Source organism: Polyodon spathula, chromosome 16 (genome assembly GCF_017654505.1).
Source record: "Polyodon spathula isolate WHYD16114869_AA chromosome 16, ASM1765450v1, whole genome shotgun sequence".
In the NCBI taxonomy this organism is placed as follows: domain Eukaryota; kingdom Metazoa; phylum Chordata; class Actinopteri; order Acipenseriformes; family Polyodontidae; genus Polyodon; species Polyodon spathula.
In genome coordinates, this window is record NC_054549.1 from 3,824,930 (window position 1) to 3,843,613 (window position 18,684).

Below are 18,684 nucleotides of genomic sequence, written 5' to 3' on the forward strand. Positions count from 1 at the left end.
CTAAATTGAAACTTCCATAAGAATACCTGGCTCAGTGTTCTATATTGCTTTAAAGACCAGTGGTAATGTTGCTGATCAGAGAATTTTAAAGTGTGTTTTTTGTTTGGTTTCACTCTTTTTAACACATAATTGCATTGGTTCAGCTGAGGCTTATTTAAAGCATTTACTATTGATCTAACAGTTAAAAACTGCTATGATTTATTGAGAGCGGCTATTATCTCACTGGGGGGGGTCTACTTATGAGGATCAAATTAGACTTAAAACCACTTAAGTGAAGAAAAAACATTTATTTCAACCTCTTTCCTTTTTAGAGTTTATTTATTTTGGAAGCCTAAGCAGAAACAGACTCCCACTAGAGCACCAGTCCCTAGAGTTTGCGTTTTAATAGGAAATGCACTGACTCACTTACACTGGCACTCTAAATCAACTGCAAGAGACCTTAATGTGAAGGCTTTTAGGAACAGAACTGCTGGAGCTGTTGGGTTCTAGTGTTTAAGAGGTCTTCGGGAAATACAAATACATGCAAAAAAACAGGGAGCAGTGAGTACAATTACTGGGGTCTAACTACAGTATATTTGGACATTTGTTTGCATTCCTGGCTTCTGATTAATTGGGCAAATTAATGAAAGGTATGTCTTGAGAACCAAATTTGCCAAAACATTGCATGGGCGTTCCTAGGAGACTTTTTACCGCAAATTGTGAAGCTAGATGTTGGAAAGACAAGGTACTGGCACCTGACTAGAGGTTTATTTAGACAACTTTATCCAAGCTATACATTGAAAAGGCTTTCCTGAAATGTATTTTATACTGTTCTATCATTCATAGTAAAAGAAAAAATCAAACCACAAGTGGTAATGAGCAGTGCTAAATCACAGTATACTTTTTTCTGTGGTTAAATTATAGTTTTACATCTGTTACAGTTTAATTTCAACAGCAAAATATGGATGCCTAGTTTATGGTTTAAATGAAGGTTATACTGCTGGGATAGAAATGCCATGGTATCTTCCTCGGAATGGAATTCCCCCTTTCCGCTCCCACGCATACCCACCCTCCCGGAGCCCCATTCAAACATTCAGCCTGGTGAAAGTGAGCGAAGGAAGGGCACAAGGGTGATCAGCACGGCTTGACTCTCGGAACACCAATGAGTGCAGGAAAATGAGAACTCGGACACCACTAGTAAAGAGACAAAACCAAAATGCGTTCAGGCGCAGGATTTTTTTATGCATGCCTCAGTTTTTATTTTATAGGTTTGCAAAATGACACGTGTGCTGTGCTTATGTCACAGTAACTGGTTGGCTTTATGCGTAAAGATCGGTAGCCTTTGTGTTGCATGGTTAGTACTTAATTGTCCAAATGTTTATATTTATATATATTTTTATGTACACACATTTATCATAATAACAAGCTAGTAATTAAAGTTAATAATGTCCAATTCTTTCTTGACGTTTTATTTATTGTTTTCAAAATGTAGTTAGGCATCATATCAATGCTTTTATTTTTCTTTATAAAATAACACACCTACTGAATGTATAAAACCTTGTTTTTGAGCACTAAGGTTTCTCCTGTGTCTGTCCTGGCTCAGTAATTTGGTGGAATGTTGCTGGCTTGAGGACACTGTAGGATATTCATTTTTTTTGTTTTTACCAGTTTTTGCGGTTGGTTTTCTCTCCCAGGCTGTTGCATGTATTTCCTAATGTAGCAGACTACCAGGCTTGCTCCCCTTGCAGTTGCAGATGACTGATCCTGGGAACTTTGGGGGGTTTCCGAACAGTGCAGTGCAGTGCTGTGCAGTCTCTGCTCCTGGGAGACGGGCGTGGGAGGCCTGAGTCATCAAGCTTCCTCCCCTGTGCTGGGCCCACTCCAGCCTGCTCTGGAGTGGGCCTGTCTCACTGGCAGCCAGCCTCTGTGTGCGAGAGCAAATAAAACAAACCAAGAGCCGCTTATTCCTAATGGCCTGCACAGCTATTTGTAGGTTTGCACAATATATAGTATTTAATATCCTCAGGGCGTGTTATGAATAAAACCCAAACTACTGCAGGGAAAAGGTCACAAAAGATTTACTTAAAAAAATTAAAAATTGAACAGACTACATAGCAAAGTGACACATTCTGCAGCCTAGCACAGATAAGATGTCTTGGCGTATACGGACAATGAGTTAGTCCTACTGCAAGGAATCATGTTGTCACCACTAGTCAATCGGAGACACGCACTGCATGTGTAAGTATATCCCGGTCACTGAAGTTGAAAATGCACAGAACTGTACAGTACACAACTGGGTGAATTCAATGACCTGTTTAAAAACTGCCTTCCGAAAGAATAATGCTGGAGACCCCCTGATGAGGGCATAAAAGCTGCTCCCTGTAGCCTCTGTTAGCCTGTATTTATTTTTAGAAATGATTGGCCTTTTTGTAGCTGGACAAAAGTCTGTTTTAATGGAGCTTTTTCATGCTCAAATAAAACAGAACAGATGGGAATCATTGTGCATGTTGTACCTCTGCTGTAGCTACAAAACACAGTAAACTGCACCATCAGTAGGCTGCAGGCAACAAAGAATAAGGGTTATTTTGGTGTTTGTAGAATAAACAGCAGTGTTTATCAGTTTAAACCTAACATCAGAACCCCCAAGTATGATTCCCAGTCTATAGCAGTTTGAGTTAGGGGTAGGCTGCTGATTGTACTCACAATTGCTTTTTTGGCAGGTATTCAATAAATCGATTCATTAGGGTATTGATTTCAAAACAAGCTGTACTACAACCGAGTACCAATCAATGGGAAGTAACTGAACATCTTGTTTAAGATTTAAGATAAACGTGATCATTTTCAGCTGATAACGGAACATTAAAACTGTATGAAGTGGGCCCATGAGAAGCGTTCTAGAAATTCTGCTAAGGCTGGTAACTCGCCCAAGTTTATATTTTGGGGAAATGTAAGGCATGCAGTTATGTGAAGAATGTTAGTAAAGAAAGGAAGAGGGGAATAGATAGTAATGCTAGCCACGCGATGCAGGCAGGCCCTATGGAGCTGTTTGTGTTCCGGTTAGTTTTATGGATTTACCCGGGGGGCAAAGCAATTGTTTGCTCCCTAGACACTTGAAGTCAGTAGGTTATCAGTCTTGGCCAAAGTTGTTTTGAAAACACAGCCTGGGGGATAGGTTACATGCTCAGGTATCTCTTTCTCTCTTGGAAGTTTCAGCAGTGGAAATTACAACTGATAACAGCTTCCTCAGTCTACCAGCAGTTAGAATACTACAATTGCTGCTGTATGGGAATTGATTGACGTTCATAAACTGGCTTCAGTGTTCAATGTTTAAACTGTAAAAAAAACCTAAACGTTAGACCAAAAACATTATATTTTATTGGGACCTTCCCATTTCAAAAAGTTTAATTTATAGTATCTTGAAGCATTGTAAAGCAGTATGTGTGAAAACACTATGTAACACAATTTTTATTCCTGGGTAGTAAGTGTTATTTCCTAATTGCTTATGCCTCAAAAGTATAGAAAATGGCTATTATTCCCCACAAAAAGTTTTTCGAGATTTACGATTGTATTGTAAATTTACAGTATAATCGTAAATCTTGAAAAACTACTCACTTCTAAAACTTTTGTAGTCATTTTTTGTATTACTTTAGTATAAATACATGTTAATTTGGATTCATATGTTGTTTTTTTCTGACTTTATGTGAACGAAAAGACACAAGCGCCTGTTTTCTCATTGGAAATAGTGATATTTTGAAATATCACTGTCCTGGTCACAAAAGCAAAGTTTGTGGGGAATAATAACCATTTTCTATACTTTTGAGGCATAAGCAATTAGGAAATAACACTTACTACCCAGGAACAAAAAAAAAATTGTTACACGGTGAAATCATTGTCAAGTAGGAATTAAATGAAAAGGTAAAATATAAAGATGACTATAATTACTAAATCAAGCACAGTTTTTCATTGACAATCTTTGAAACGATTAACAAAGAAGGTTTAAACATTTATTTGTTACCTAATAAAAAATCCCACTTTTTAGAAAATCTCCACAGGGTATTTCAATGACATTCTTTAGTTCAGGACAAACCCCACAACACTATTATGCAGCATAAAAGCACGAACATGAATTGATGACAAGCTTCAAGACGTTATTTAATCCAGACTATCTGTGTTTAATGATCCCCAGCTTACACACAGATCCAGCCCCACCAGCTGATTCAACAGCAGCACCTCCAGCAGCAGCACAAGCAGGTCCAGCAGCACCAGTTTGTGATCCAGCAGCAGCAGCCACAACTGAACGTCCCTCAGAGGTCCCAGCCTCACCTCCTCCACTCTGCCTCCATCCAGCCACAGCCAGTCCAGACCCTCACTATCCAGCCCACAGTGCAGCCCCAGACCCAGCAATGCACCATCCCAGTCCTGCCCAAGCAGCACATCACACCTAGTCCCCAGGCCACCATCTTCCACTCCACGCTGGGCCCCCAGACCGTCGCCCACAATGGGCAGCCCTCAGCCCTGAGCCAGGCCCAGCAGAGCGCCCAGCCTGTGCAGGTGGCAGCCGTCAATCTGCAGATCCAGCCTGCGCCTTCCACGGTAAGCAAACAGACCAAAAATGAAAATGTAAAGGAATAGACCGTGTGGTCCCCAGTGGCTAACCTAGTAGAAGTGAGACATGCAAGTGTGGTTGGAGTCTCGTTCATGCCTGATTGCCATTAGGGAAGTGCTGCATTGGTCTTGGGTTGCAACATTTAAAAGTGGATACAAAAACATGAAAATCTGATTATTATGCATATGGCATTCCTAAAATGTATTCTGTAATAAAGGTAAGCTGCATCTCCCTGGTGCATGTCCGTTTCAGTCAAGATTTCATAGACGCGCAATCAACACAATAAACACAATCTACAATGTCAAACATCCCCAAATGTAAATTGGAGCCATCAGGCATGGAGATACAAAGCAGATTGAGCCATTGCAGGTTTTGTTACGAGTTTAGTTTGACAAGATCTTTTCATTTTTACACTGTAGCTGATTAAGCTCACGTTAAAACCTAGCATGAATCCTGTGCAACATCCGTTGTGTCAACACTTGAATACAAATACATCAGTTATGTGACACAAGATACCAAGGTTAATATTTTTTGGGGGGAGTGGAGGCACAAATTGCTGCCTGGTCTTGTTTGGTAATCAAAACTGAGCATGCACACCTAATGGGAAGTGACAGAGATAGCACTGTTCAAGGCTAGCCCCTCTCTGAAGATCTCTGCTGAGTGCAGATTCAGACTCACTAAGAAATTGCCTTTTATGTGTTACTAATGTCCTAATAATGTGTTGTAACATGATGCCTTATAGGGTAAGAAAAAGCACAATGGGCATCATTTATCAACATCTAAACAAAGGAAAGAGCTTAAAAAGGTTAATCAACAGTAGAAGCCCTTTTAGTACAAGAGATATTTAGCGATGTGTATATTGTGTGGTTTAAGTCCCCTCATCCTGCATTGATAATGGTCAACACCCCTTATACCCTATACATTTTTGAGAGGAGGATTTGGGAGTGTACGGTGCTTAAAATACATAACCCAAAACAGAAAATATTATCTCCGTAACAAAAAATCTACCTACCCAACTTCAGAAACCTAATTCATTCAATTAAGGATAGCCCAGCGTCGTCTTTTTTTATGTTGTTGGTGTGATTGACCTTGTTGGTCTTTGCCCCCCCCCCCCCCCGTTCAGCCCCCAAAACTGGTCCATGACGGTGTGAGTAAAGAGAAGGTGACCTCTGTGACGGCCAGGGAGCCAATCAGAACCAGCAGCGTCCAGCAGCCCTTCTCCACGCCTTCACCTACCACAGCCACAACAGAGCCACACAAACCAGATGCCAGCAAGCCAGCCACGCAAGGTACAGTGCTGCACTCCTCTGACTGCATGCTGGCAACATTCATTCATTACAGGAGCTTGTACAAGTTCAAACCAAGGTTTTAAAATCAATTTCTTACAAATATAAATAGATCAGGTATAGTACTAATTCTCAACAGTATGCTTTGTCTGCATTATTGCTGGAATCATGGGAGAGTTGCATTATCACATGACTCACAGGAGACACAGCGACTGGAAGGGGGTTTCTTGTGTTTGTATAGTGTTGCATTACACAGTATATGCATAGTGTGTACCGTATAATCGCACAAATAGGTCCATGCAATTATGTAGAGAAAATTTGCTTATGTGCAGGACTGGTCTTGAAATACAGGACTACTTAAGTTCAAGAGTAAGAAAAATGAAATGGTTTTAGAAAAGCATTTAAAAGCTTTAATATCTTTTAACTTACCATGTGTAAACATTGCCAGGTGTGTAGGGAAACAGATTCAATTCAAGCTGAGAAATGCTTTCCCAGTTTATATAGAATTCAAGCTGAGAAATGCTTTCCCAGTTTATATAGAACATGCCATTCATGGCATGTATTTGTGGTATATTTCTTATAAGCATGGAGCACTCAGATGACTTTAACCTTGCATTAGTTCAGTCTATGATAAACTCCATCGTACAGGTCCATTTTACAAAGTTGCAGTTTGTAGACACAGAACCATTGGAAAGATCAGCATTGAATTGACACATACTCTCTAGAGAACACTCTATTGCTGTGACTCAACTGCACAAAAAACATTTCTCTCTGTCTCCTATTGCAGCAAACCCACTAACCAGCTATAGCCACTGCCTTATATACCTATTCCTAAATTAATACCAATGAACTGATTAGCCATATTTTGCGCTTTGAATCTCAAGCTATAACATAGAAATGGGGACATACAATTATGTATGCTATTACAGAGAGACACATACAAAGATATTAATTTACATACATTGGCTTTGTCCTACCATGCTGTTGTAAAGTTTAGAAACACCTCACCCCCCATGCCCTGCATTTGCACCCATCTTCAACCATGGTGTGCTTAAACTAGGACAAGGGTGCATGGGTTTATATATGAAGCCAAAGGAGTAACTGCATGTTCACAGAAAGCAATGCATATCCAAGTATAAGCCAAGTCATACTTTACTTACTGCAGTATAGGAATGTGTGACTGGGCTGAAACAGCTGTTATGAAACTGTGCACAACCTCCCTCTAGGGTATTGGTTGGGAAGTAGATGGACAGCTGGCTTCACTGCTGAAGGATGTACCTTGTCATCAAGTGTTTCATTAAGATCTCACCTTCCAGCTGGATGTGCTGAGTAGCGAGAGCGACAAGATAACAAGCCCCATTTCACACAGCCTGTGTAGCACTATACTTTTAAACACATTGAACTACTGGCTTGGGAAATTGTCAGTAGCTTAGAAAGAGCAAAATAGAAACAAAAACAAACATCAAATGCATTTGTCTGAAAGACAATAAACTTACTATTGCTTTTCTAGAATGTCATTATTTATTATATGAAATTCAATTAGTAACAAACAACCTGGGCTCACTTTCGTCTTAGATGCATCTTAGTTGCTTGCTACTGGTTTTGGAACAGGTTTATTTTCCTTACACAAAAACTGAACTTTGATTTTAAAAAGGACTGCATATTGTGCCATAGAATCACATCTCTAAAAAGGATGTCAGCATACGTTTTTCCCATAATGGAAATTCTGAAAACATCAAATAAATGCTTTCCTTTTGGATTGCTGCTTGAGTGAAGCAAACTCCTATTCAGAGCCATCTGTTGGTTTCTTTGATCCAGTTCTAGCTGACCTCTGTCTGCATTCGGCACGACAGTAGTAGAGAAACAGGGAGGAGAACAATCACACTTCTTATTTTATAATATTTATTTTGCTTGATTATTATTTTTATTTTTTTTTATAGTTCCAGTTTCTGTTAAGAAAAAAATATATAAGGAGAAATATAGACTGTTTGTAACAAGTGTGGATTTTATGCCTTTATATTTTGAGTGTACGTGTCTTTGTAACATTTAGTAATACATATGCAGGCATGTAGCCAGAGAGCTATCATAGAAACTTCCAAAATTCCACAGTGTATAAACAGCCCAGCAGAAGGTTTGGAGAGATTTCTCTCTGAATCACTCAAGCAGGATCCTAGCTGTCCCAGCTTGTCCCTGAGAATGGCAGCCTGTGCCCTGGGCTGTAGTTGGGCCCGAGTGGCAGGCCTCTTACATCACTACCATCTGTAAGACTGCCAGCCGGCCCACAATGGACTTCTCTGCGCTGTCTCTCCCCTCAAGCGGAAGAGTGAATCTGTCACGCCCCGGCGTCTATTGTCCAACTCTCGCTCTTGCGAGACGGTGACAGCAGTGGCTCTAATTAGGGAAGAGGGGTTTAGCTTCAGTATTCCCCAAAGGGCAGGGGTGCTAGAGGGATAAGAAGGCATGTGTGGCAGGTGGAAGGGCAGGTGCATCTGGGGCATGGACGGCATAGACAAAAGGTTCAACTCTTCAGTTTTTGGGTTACTGGGTTTTAAGTCTTGTGCTGAAGATGGAGTGCATGGTACATTCCTCCTGAATTTTATCAATGCTGTTTTCAAAGATTGGTGGGATTTGAAGTTACTTTCTTTAAATTGCTGAATTAAAAATATTTTCTCTAAAAATTCTTAAAGGATTTTGACACATACTGTGTAGTTTTTCTGATTTATAGACATGCTTCCTTCCTGTGCAGAATCTTAACTGTCCACTGCACATAGGGCTGCATCCATTGTGTGTATTGTGTGGTGACAAGATAAATCGACTTCACCAGTGAAAGTGAAGTAAACGGTTTATAGAAAAATGAGAAGGGACTTTGCAAGAAAGCTCTTATCCAAATAATGAAAAAATCAGCTAGGCTACTACTCTTTTGAGACTCAGCTACCAAGTAATGACCCTAGGTCTTTCACAAATCACAATTTCCCACAGAAATTCAATTCTCCTTCATGCCAGCCCCCCTATGTGGAATTTAATAACCTCTGCATAATTTCAGCTCAGATGAACAGTTACCATATGTATTGAATCAGATTTCACGTGCTGTCTCAAAACGTTTTTTGCCTGAAAGCCATGGGAGAATTTGACAAATGCGCAAGGGAAAAAAGCAATATATTTCTAGGATTCTTAAGTTAAATTCCCCAAACCGGACACTTGCAATGAAACACATGCTTCTTGTAACTATGACCCCACAGAAAGTGTTATCAGGTTCTGATCTGCTGCCTAAGAGGCCAGCCTGGCTCTCGGCTGGCGATACAGACTGTTGAGAGATGGAAGTTACTCGCAGGGTTACACACTTCAGCTGAGGCTGTGTAACGATGTTATTTTCTTTTGTAACATTGCGATAGAAAACATACTATCCAGAGATGAGACTGGATTTAGAAATACTAAAAGAATCTTAACTTCAATGACAAACATTGTCGAAAAATTTAAGTTTCTTTAGTATTTCAACATTCAGAACTATTGAGTGGATTCTGCAGCCAATTTTGGTTCTGATTTGAAAGTTTCTGTTTTATCCTGTTTGTAAGTCTGCCACCATCGCATCAGTGGTTCGGATCTCAAACTGTTTGAGATGCTGTCTTCATATTTTCCATAGGCAAATGTAATGGAACCCTAAAATGGCAACCATATTGTGGACGGCTTCATACCTCACTGTAAGCTAGCAGTACTTCTCATTTTGAACTGACACTGTGAGCCAGATTTACAGAATCACACTTGTAAAGGATTTTAACCCATGGTGAATACAGGTCAAGGTGATCTACATTTTCATGTTACTGAGCAGTGGAGAGCTGTATTTTGGAAAGCACAAGCCACATCGTACTTTGTGTTACGGTGGGGTGCAATTCTACATTCCGTGGGTCATGGTGACCTACTTCTAAAAACCTGTACCATGCTGCTTTACCCACTTAAACAGGACCGATCACAAGCAAGCATGACCAAGCTTACAGTACAGACCCTCAGATTCCTGACTAACAAAACCAGTTAATTTTCAGAGAGTGATATAAATGCAATATAATGTGGTTTTAAAATTGAAAAAATTCTCGGACAGCCCTGAACCAACAAAGGCCCAACCTGATTGCTAGAATTATATCATTGATGCAAAAATAAAAAGTTAGTTATTATCCAGAACTTTTTCATTCATTTAAATAGATTTTTTTACAACCCCGTCCAGTACCAATCAAACATGACGTGGCCTGAACTAATCGTAGTCACTTTGGAGCCTCCTAATCCATCTGTAATCCACACAATATCCACATTATCACATTCGGCTGCTGCAGTGTCCCGTTACGCTGGGCTCCCCCCTGGGAATCCCATCCCATATCTCGCACCTGTTTAAAAGTTAAAAACGGAGCCTGAATTTCTACTAGAATCATGTTGCTTCACCTCTTCCAGAAGGTAAATGCGTCTCTGTTCTCTGGTATTCTGTGTATTTCTCAGAAAGCCCTTGACAAAAATCAATGTCTTCTTTATAGCCTTGCAGCCAGAACAGTGTATTTTATCAGTTACTAGAGCCTGTAGAAATTATCCTGGTAGTTTCTTATTGTCTGACAGAGTCTACAGTAAGAAAACCCAAATACACTTATGTTAGTCGTGTAACAGCAGGGATGAAGAGAAATATTTGTATGTTAATGGCTTTAAGTTTAGAGACAGGGATACTGGTTGTTTAGAGGAAGAAATGTTTTGTGCAGCTACTGGCAGCAATACAATATGCCTGTGAAGTGAAAACTATCATCCACAAAATTAAGGTTTATTTAGATATTTAATTAGATATTTAATCTAGGACATGAAATGCAACATGCATGCCATTGACAAAACATTTCTAAAAACGAAATTACAGGTCAAAGTTTAAACCACATCAATACCAAATAACAATACACGTTTTAAAAATGTTATCTCACGTGCACCCTTTGTATATACCCTTTATATATAATGGACCTATAGCTTATATATTTTGAACCGTGGGCACAAAGCATTAAAACATGGATTTTTGACTTTGTGTGTGGGTGGGTAACACACGCCGTCCACGTCGGGAAACTAAAACCAAGTGAATTTTCTCCGTTGCGCATTTCAGTGCAGTCGGCCAAAATAATCCCCGCCCCCGTCTCTGACATTCTGTGTTTCAAGTGAATCACTCCAATCACATCCGCCAGCTGCCAGCAGAACCGTGTCGCAATTGGCTGATCAAACCAACGCAGCTGGCCAATGGGCGAGTCGCAGCGTTTCCTATTCAGTTCCCCCTTACAAAGCGCATTAGAGAAGGTCTCTTGGGCTTGTGAGGGAAAGATTTACCAAATAAATAAAAATACACCAGAACTAAAAGTTTTTCGCTGTCTGCTCTGGTATTGTGACCTGGGATGGAACATGCAACTCTTGGAATATCGCGTGTGAAGTCCCTCTTCCAGTCGCTTTGTTTTCCCCGACAGTTAACCCGTTGTTGAAAAGGAAAGCGAGCAGTCTGGAATTATTGAACGGAACAAAGGCGTGTGCTGCTTGTCGAGTGTATTAGGATTCATTCCCAGATGTTTAGTATTGGGATTTCTGTAACGGCGAACGGCTGGGCTGCTGACTTGCTGAAAACGAACAGTAACACAGGTCGGTGAATGTTTTTTCATGAAAGAAGGATTTGTTTTAGCACATTGTAATTTGAGCCGCGATTGTTTTGCAAGCACAGAGAGTTTGTGCGTTTTTTTTTTGTTTTTGTTTTTTGTTTGTTTGTTTCCGAATTGAGGAAGCTGTCTTTTTAGTTCTGCTGCTGTCCCCCGAGTTTAATAATCTTCTCAGAAGTATTATGTTGATTGAAGGAAATTCACGTGGGAATGTGGTCTTGCGATTGCGTTGTGTTTTAGACATGACACAATATGGTACGTACTTTGGAAATGTAACGCGTTACGCAGTATTTATTTGTGCATTGTGCATTCGTAGTAGCTGAAGAGACTCATTTTATTGAGCTGTTGAACTATGCACTTATTGTGATAATGTGAGTTACCTAGTTTTGGATCGACGTGCATTCAGCCGTGAACAGCGTATGGAGAGTTCATTGTTGGCCAGCTAAGGAACGTGTTGTATGTATTACGATTCATCATAATGTGCGTTTTTGTGTTGGTGAGAATCTGGTGTTGTGTGATGGTAGACTAGCACTGGGTTACTATGAGTGTGGGGTTGGATATCCCTCAGGAAGTTTCCCTTTCCTTTGCAAAAAGAGTGTAATGTCGTCGCTTAAAAATCAAAATTTCAGCATCAAATGATTTTCAGTGTTATTATTGTCTCCTCCCTTTAATACAAATTGTAAGCTCAAAGGTTTTGGAATACCCATGCGTATTCTGTTATTCCGCAGTGAACATAGACAATGTGCACAGTATTCCACTTATCAAAAATCGAAATTGTCTTTTTTTCTGTAATAGTTTTTGTTACACCTGTATTGTGTTTTTTTGCGTTTTGTTTTTTTTTCCTCTTGGGGCTCTGAAGGTACAGCCTCCTAAAAGGTTGAATCACAACACTCTAATGAGGTTCAGTTGATACTCAAGGTGACTAGTTGTTTTGTTTGCCTACACTTTTTTGTGTGGATTGAATTTGATATAGTAACATGATGCAATCATGCCTTCAAATCCATGCAATTGTAACCATATTCTAAACATGTGGCTTTGATACATTTTGTCATCACTGAAATGCACATTAAATACCCAAGTTCTTTCTCAACATGCTTTTTCTCACTTATTAATGCAAACGTCATGGTCTGAATGTCAGGTTGGCGATTATAGGTGAGGTTTTAAATGAAGATAGGGAAGGAGTCATTGTACCATTTTTCTCCTAACCTGATTGTCTCTGCAGGTAAAGCTCAGGAGAGAGGAGTGCATGTGAAGGCAGGGGGCGCCTCTGCTCCAGCCATGACCTCGGGGAACGGGAACAGCACTTCCACAGTCACAGGGAGCGCGCCACAGAACGGGGAGAACAAGCCTCCCCAGGCCATCGTCAAACCCCAGATCCTCACACACGTCATCGAGGGCTTTGTCATCCAGGAGGGGGCTGAGCCTTTCCCTGTGAGTCTGTTGCAAACACTTAACTCGAGACACGCATTAAATATTCAACAGGGCTTTATATGGGCTCATTATGGATTTGCATCTTCCATATGTCCCATTGTAAAGACTAGAAAGACTTAAAAATCTGTCCCCATATGAGGTCGCTATGCGTGAAAGGGTTAATGAATAGAGACATGGGGTGTTGGTTTCCTAGGACTAAACATCTAGGGAATGTTTGTAACCAGTAAGAAAAGATATCATAGGAAACCCTCAATCGCTGTTTTATAAATTACTACAACATAGTTGCGTCCAGCATTAAATTGAATATTTGTGGGTGGGTTGGAGTATTGTGGGGTTTATTTTTTAAAATGTTTTACCAGCAAATGCCAAAGGGTGTCCTAACAAGAACAACAAAGCTGTACTGTTCTCCCTGCCCCTAATTTATGAAATGGGACACAGTGCCTCCTTGTGGCAATTTAGGGGGAGTTACATTTGTGTTCATTGTACAGACAAAGGCATACTGTGCTGTAGTCTGCTCCAGACATTTGAGAATTGCTGAAACAAAGCCAAGAGTCTCATCCCAACGTTTCAAAGCAATATTCAGCTTCCTGCTGTGGTTCCAAGGGAATTGACACAGGCTGTGCGGGGAAGAGGGGAGTTTGCTGTTGTTGCTTAGTCCAGTTCTCTACATAATGTCTTGCCTCTGCAAACTGTAGTTAAAGTGCATACTACAAGACTAAAAGGCAGACTAATCGAAGTGAAACCTGTTTGTTTCCAGGTGGTTCGCCCCCCGCAGCTCATCGAGAACCTGAAGAAACAGAAGCAGCAGCTCCAGTCAGACCCAGAGAAGACCCCTCACAGCAACCTTCCCAATACCACAGACTCTGAAATGGAGGATCTTACACAACAAGGTTAGGGTCAGGAGAGGAGTGGTAGTGCCAGACACTGCTTGGAACTGAGAGAGGGGGAGACACACTTTAATAAACACACACCTTTTGTCTTTGCATGTGTTCATGACGTAATCTCTTGTCACCGAAGACCGAGCATTAAGAAATGAACAAAGCAAAAAGTCAGATGAAGTCGTTTTATATAAATCCTGCTGCTGTTTTCAGGGATGCTTCTTAAATATTTTTTTGTAACTGGTTTCCAGATTTAAAAGATCAGGAGGAAGAGGAAGAGGAGGATGCCCCAAAGCTGAAGTGTGAGCTCTGTGGCAGAGTTGATTTTGCTTACAAGTTCAAAAGGTCCAAGAGGTTTTGTTCCATGGCCTGTGCAAAGAGGTAAGCAGGTCCATTGTAATTAAAAATCTCAGTGACGTGTTTTAAAAGCCATGCACACGCCTGTTTTAGTATATATAAATTCAAATTACACTTCCAAAAACTAATCAAGACTGTATATTACAATTGCAGAACCCAAGTAAATCCTTGAGTCAGTAAACATGCAAGGGTGGAGCAGACCCAAAAGCTAAACAAGTATTCCAAACTGGCAAACCCCTTCTGTCAAACCTCTGTACACAGACAGCCTTGTGACATCATATTACACACACCAACAGTATCAAAACCTAAATATAAAGCGGAGATTGTGGAATTAAGACATTTAGTTTGCATTGAAATTGTTTCTTTTTAAGCTCTTAGATTTGTGTTCCTTCTTAAACCATATTCCCTTACACGGTGCCGAAACAGGAGCTCCAGAGCAAAGACTGCACACCCTCGTTCTCCAGTGCCGTTTAATGAGTTTTATATTCTGTGTGGTTTAAATTTCACCAACCCAAGATGTGAGCATGAAATTCAGAAAAGACCAGTCTTGAGTCACAGCTGTGAGTAGAGCTAAGCAAGCTGGCCTTGTGTGTAAAGCATCTATTCCAGTAAATACAAATAACTCGGAGGTGGGCCTGGGAATGAAAGAGCTGTAAAAGTGTGTGGGCGTGAGGAAGGGATTGCCACGAATGCATGAGCCAGTACTGAATGTACAAAGCACAGATTAAAGCAGCTGTTTAGTGGTCTGTTAAATGTTCTTAAAGTAGCATAAATATTGTTGAACTAAAAAAAAAAAATAATAATTCTTAGGCACCCAGGATTCTTTTTGCTTATTTGTTCCATTGCTCAAGTTTGTCATTTGGTGTGGATATATTGATACAGCTCTGCTTACCTGGGCAGTATCTCTGTAGAGCCCCTGTGTAGGACTGAGTTTTTTTCATGAATTTGTATCCTCACCAGTTAATTGACAGCGGTCATATTCACATCATGTCTTTAGCTCACATTGAATGCTGGCAGTCACAATTGCAAAATTATTTGAGTAAAATATCCCACCCAGTCATTCTGCATTTTAAAAATAGATATGTAACATTTGAGGCTTGGGATGTCGTCCTTAGTAAAACCTTTCACCTGCTTTTTGAAGAGGGGATCAATATCTGTTCGGAAAAGCCAAGATGTTTAGTAAGCCAACTGTAAAATAGTGTGGTAAACACATGTCCCATCCTCAAGCAGGGCTGGCTGAATACTGCTTACCTCATTATACAAGTCTGTGTATAAACACAGGATCAAGGTGATATGCAAGTTAATAGTTAATACCTCTCTTTAAGGTACAATGTCGGCTGCACGAAACGAGTGGGCCTGTTCCATCCGGACAGGAGTAAAAGCACACCAAAATCAGACGGTCCCAAACACAGACGCAGGAGGTCACGCAAGAGCAGTCTGCAGCATCTGAACCAGGAGACGCAGAAGCAGGTGACTAGCTGAGCACAGGAAGCAGGGCACTAAGGAGGGGAGCATGTGTATGCACTGAAGAACAATACTTCATACAATGATGATTAGGACAAATCCAGGGATATTAAGATGAATATGGTATCATTTTTTTTAATTGTTTGAGGTTCAATGTGTAATTACAGCAGCCAACTGTTAACACTTCAAGTGTGCTAATGTAGATAATATTGCAAATTGCTATTGTGATATTTTTATTAACATGTCAACATTGTGTTGCAGTTCCATAATGAATTGATAAATTATTGATATCGGTCAATGCATTCCCTTCCTCACGCCTCCTAATGTGCTTTTTATTTTGTCCTAGCAGCCTGCCACACTGCAATCACTGGGCGGGCCAGTCTCCTCTCCGCTCCCCTCAAACCCCAGCCAGGAGTCCAGCCCGGGCTCGGATATCTCTAGCTATGAGGAACCCCCCTCTCCACTGTCTGCCGCCAGCTCTGGGACTGCTCCCGGGAGACAGGGTCCCGCAGGGAGAGAGCTGCCCCTCCTCACACAGCACTTCCTTCCCAGTGACCCCACCAAGTGGAACGTGGAAGAAGTGTACGAGTTCATCCGCTCCCTGCCCGGTGAGCGCACCCCATACAAGCACAGCTATCTCATGCAGCCCATTCACTGCCCCATAGGGTTTTGCCATTTTTGGTAGTTTTCTTGTAAGCCCATGTTGGAAATATGTGAGCCTCCTTTTAAAATGTTACAGGTGTGGCATCCTCCGAAAAAAAAACACTGCCAACACTAATAGGACTGCCTTTACAGCCTGTAGTTACTGCTACAACCTGTTGGTACCAGGGCATACATTCAGTGCAGAGACAGCCCTGGACTATTGTAAAGTGCAGCTTTTCACTTATTTCTATTTTAAATGTTAAGCCCAGTGATAGTTCCACAGATTTATACACCTCCTCCTTTTTTTTGGGCATGTCCTTTCATTCCCTTCAGTAATACCCTGAGCCAGGACTAGAAAGACCTCTGCTGCCATCTGGTGGCATTCAACATTTAAATAATAAAATTAACTTTTAAGCTTACTGTGGTTTACAATGTTGAGTTGGAACAGTAAAGAAATTTCTTGCATTTACAGTAAATATATTGTGTGTCTGTGTTGTTCTCTGGGTAATTGTCTAAAAGATCAAACATTTTGAGGTCTTGCTGAACATAATAGTTGGGTTTAAAAAAAGCTAGTCCCTGTAGAGTCTAATTATTGTAGTAATATGGCACATGTCTTCCTAGTCTCTCCTCGCACTTCACACCACTTCCTAACCTCTCCTTTCCCTTCACCCTCCAGGCTGCCAGGAGATCGCAGATGAGTTTCGTTCCCAGGAGATTGACGGGCAGGCCATGCTGCTGTTAAAGGAGGACCACCTCATGAGCGCCATGAACATCAAACTGGGGCCTGCCCTGAAGATCTACGCCCGCATCTGCCTGCTGAAGGATTCCTAGCCCATCTCCCCTCGGGGGCCCGCCCCTCACGCACACCAACCCCACCACTGCGACGCCGCCGGCCGTCTCGACACAAGCAAACCACGGGGACGCATCAGTGCCACGGGTATGCTGCTACACTGTATGTGCGACACGGACAGCTTTTATTTTGATGGTATTTCAGAGCCTTCAGCACGTTTACAGAGCAAGCACCCTCATCAATGATCAAAACAAGGGCTATCTTGTGTCTGATACACACGTGACATTAAAGAACACAGGCACGTCCAGTGAAGTTCAAGCCAGGATGGGATTGGGGGGGTGGGGTGTTGAGAAACATATTTTTGGTTATTTGTGATTTCTACCCTGTAGAAATGGTTGCTGTGGTGTTTTGATTCTGACATCCAGAATGCTAATGTTTTATACAGTGTGATGGTGATTTTTAATTTTTTTTTATTTTGTTGTTGTTATTTAAAAAAACGGTTCCTACAGGTGAGGGATAGTTATACACAGGTAATATGTGCTCATTGGCAGTGTCCTGTATAAGGATTTTCGCTTGAGGTTGTCTATCCATTGTAGTAGTTGTGTGTGGTTGCCCCTGCCCTTCTTATCCTCCCCTTGCCCAGATCCCTTGTCTACACTCTCAGGGTTTCCAGGACATTTCTTACAGTAAGAATTCAGTTGTGTGAAGCCACCCCCTCTTTGGGTTCATTTATTTGAAATTCACAGTAGTGTGCCGTTTTATGTCCACTTGGGTTTCAGCTGTAAGAAATGTCTCCACCATGGTGCTGGCTTGTGTTAACTATTTTCAGACAACCCCCCTTAAGAGACCAACTCTACCACATGGACACTGAAAATGAGGAGCAAGTAGACTCTAGTTTAGGTAGGACCAGCCCACCTGCTTGGTTTTTTGTTTTCTCCCACAGTGCTGCAGAGTTGTTCGTATGTATTATTATTTTTCCATCAGTAGTGCGATCTCCCTTTTTAAAAATGTAATAAAGTACTGCTGCTTTCCAAAGATGACTCTGAAAACATTCCACCCTTTTTCAACAAAATAAAGTTCAGTAAACTTTAGGTCTGTGTTTTGTAATTATGGGGGCATTCCAACTCAGGAGCACAAACATGGCTTGTGCCTCCTGAAGACAACGACTTTGACATCATCATCCTGGACTCGCTCGGTTTACTTCCCTGCCAACCCTTGCCCCAAAAAAACCTTTTTAATTGAAGGAGCCCATCATATCATCACCCCTGGTAAGCTAAAACAACATACCAAAGGTTTGCACCTGGTCTGTTGCTCCTTACCTTAAGTAATACAATGTTATGAAATACTGGTAACATTTATGGTGTTCACTGCTTTATAATAGATAAATATTTACATTAAATAAAGATTTCTGTTGTGCTTTTTCACGTGGCTTCAACAGCAGAAACCCATGTTTTTAGTTTAGATTTCATACAATTTAAAATAGTGTAAAATTGATTATACATTTAAACCTGCAAAATAAACAAACTTGAATGTAAGTAATAATATTACAAATTAACCTAAACACCACCAGTATATGTATTAAACCCAATTATAATCAGCA

At 40.9% G+C, this 18,684-nt stretch overlaps 1 protein-coding gene across 11 annotated transcripts in view; it reads left to right on the forward strand.

Annotated features, from left to right (window-relative positions):
- Nucleotides 1-18,175, forward strand: part of LOC121328601 (polyhomeotic-like protein 2) — a 68,332-nt gene extending 50,157 nt beyond the window's left edge. For 5 of the 11 annotated variants that reach the window (XM_041273415.1, XM_041273420.1, XM_041273421.1 and 2 more), the window contains 8 exons: nucleotides 4,166-4,572; nucleotides 5,709-5,874; nucleotides 12,745-12,953; nucleotides 13,711-13,843; nucleotides 14,083-14,212; nucleotides 15,514-15,658; nucleotides 15,999-16,260; nucleotides 16,971-18,175. In XM_041273415.1, the coding sequence (XP_041129349.1) occupies nucleotides 4,166-4,572; nucleotides 5,709-5,874; nucleotides 12,745-12,953; nucleotides 13,711-13,843; nucleotides 14,083-14,212; nucleotides 15,514-15,658; nucleotides 15,999-16,260; nucleotides 16,971-17,125 (1,607 nt within the window). In that variant the 3' untranslated portion in view covers nucleotides 17,126-18,175. Of the gene's footprint in view, nucleotides 1-4,165; nucleotides 4,573-5,708; nucleotides 5,875-11,159; nucleotides 11,509-11,875; nucleotides 11,979-12,417; nucleotides 12,441-12,744; nucleotides 12,954-13,710; nucleotides 13,844-14,082; nucleotides 14,213-15,513; nucleotides 15,659-15,998; nucleotides 16,261-16,970 lie in introns of those variants that run through there. The other 6 variants (XM_041273419.1, XM_041273426.1, XM_041273425.1 and 3 more) reach the window with 4 other exon arrangements.
- The last annotated feature ends 509 nt before the right edge of the window (nucleotides 18,176-18,684 follow it).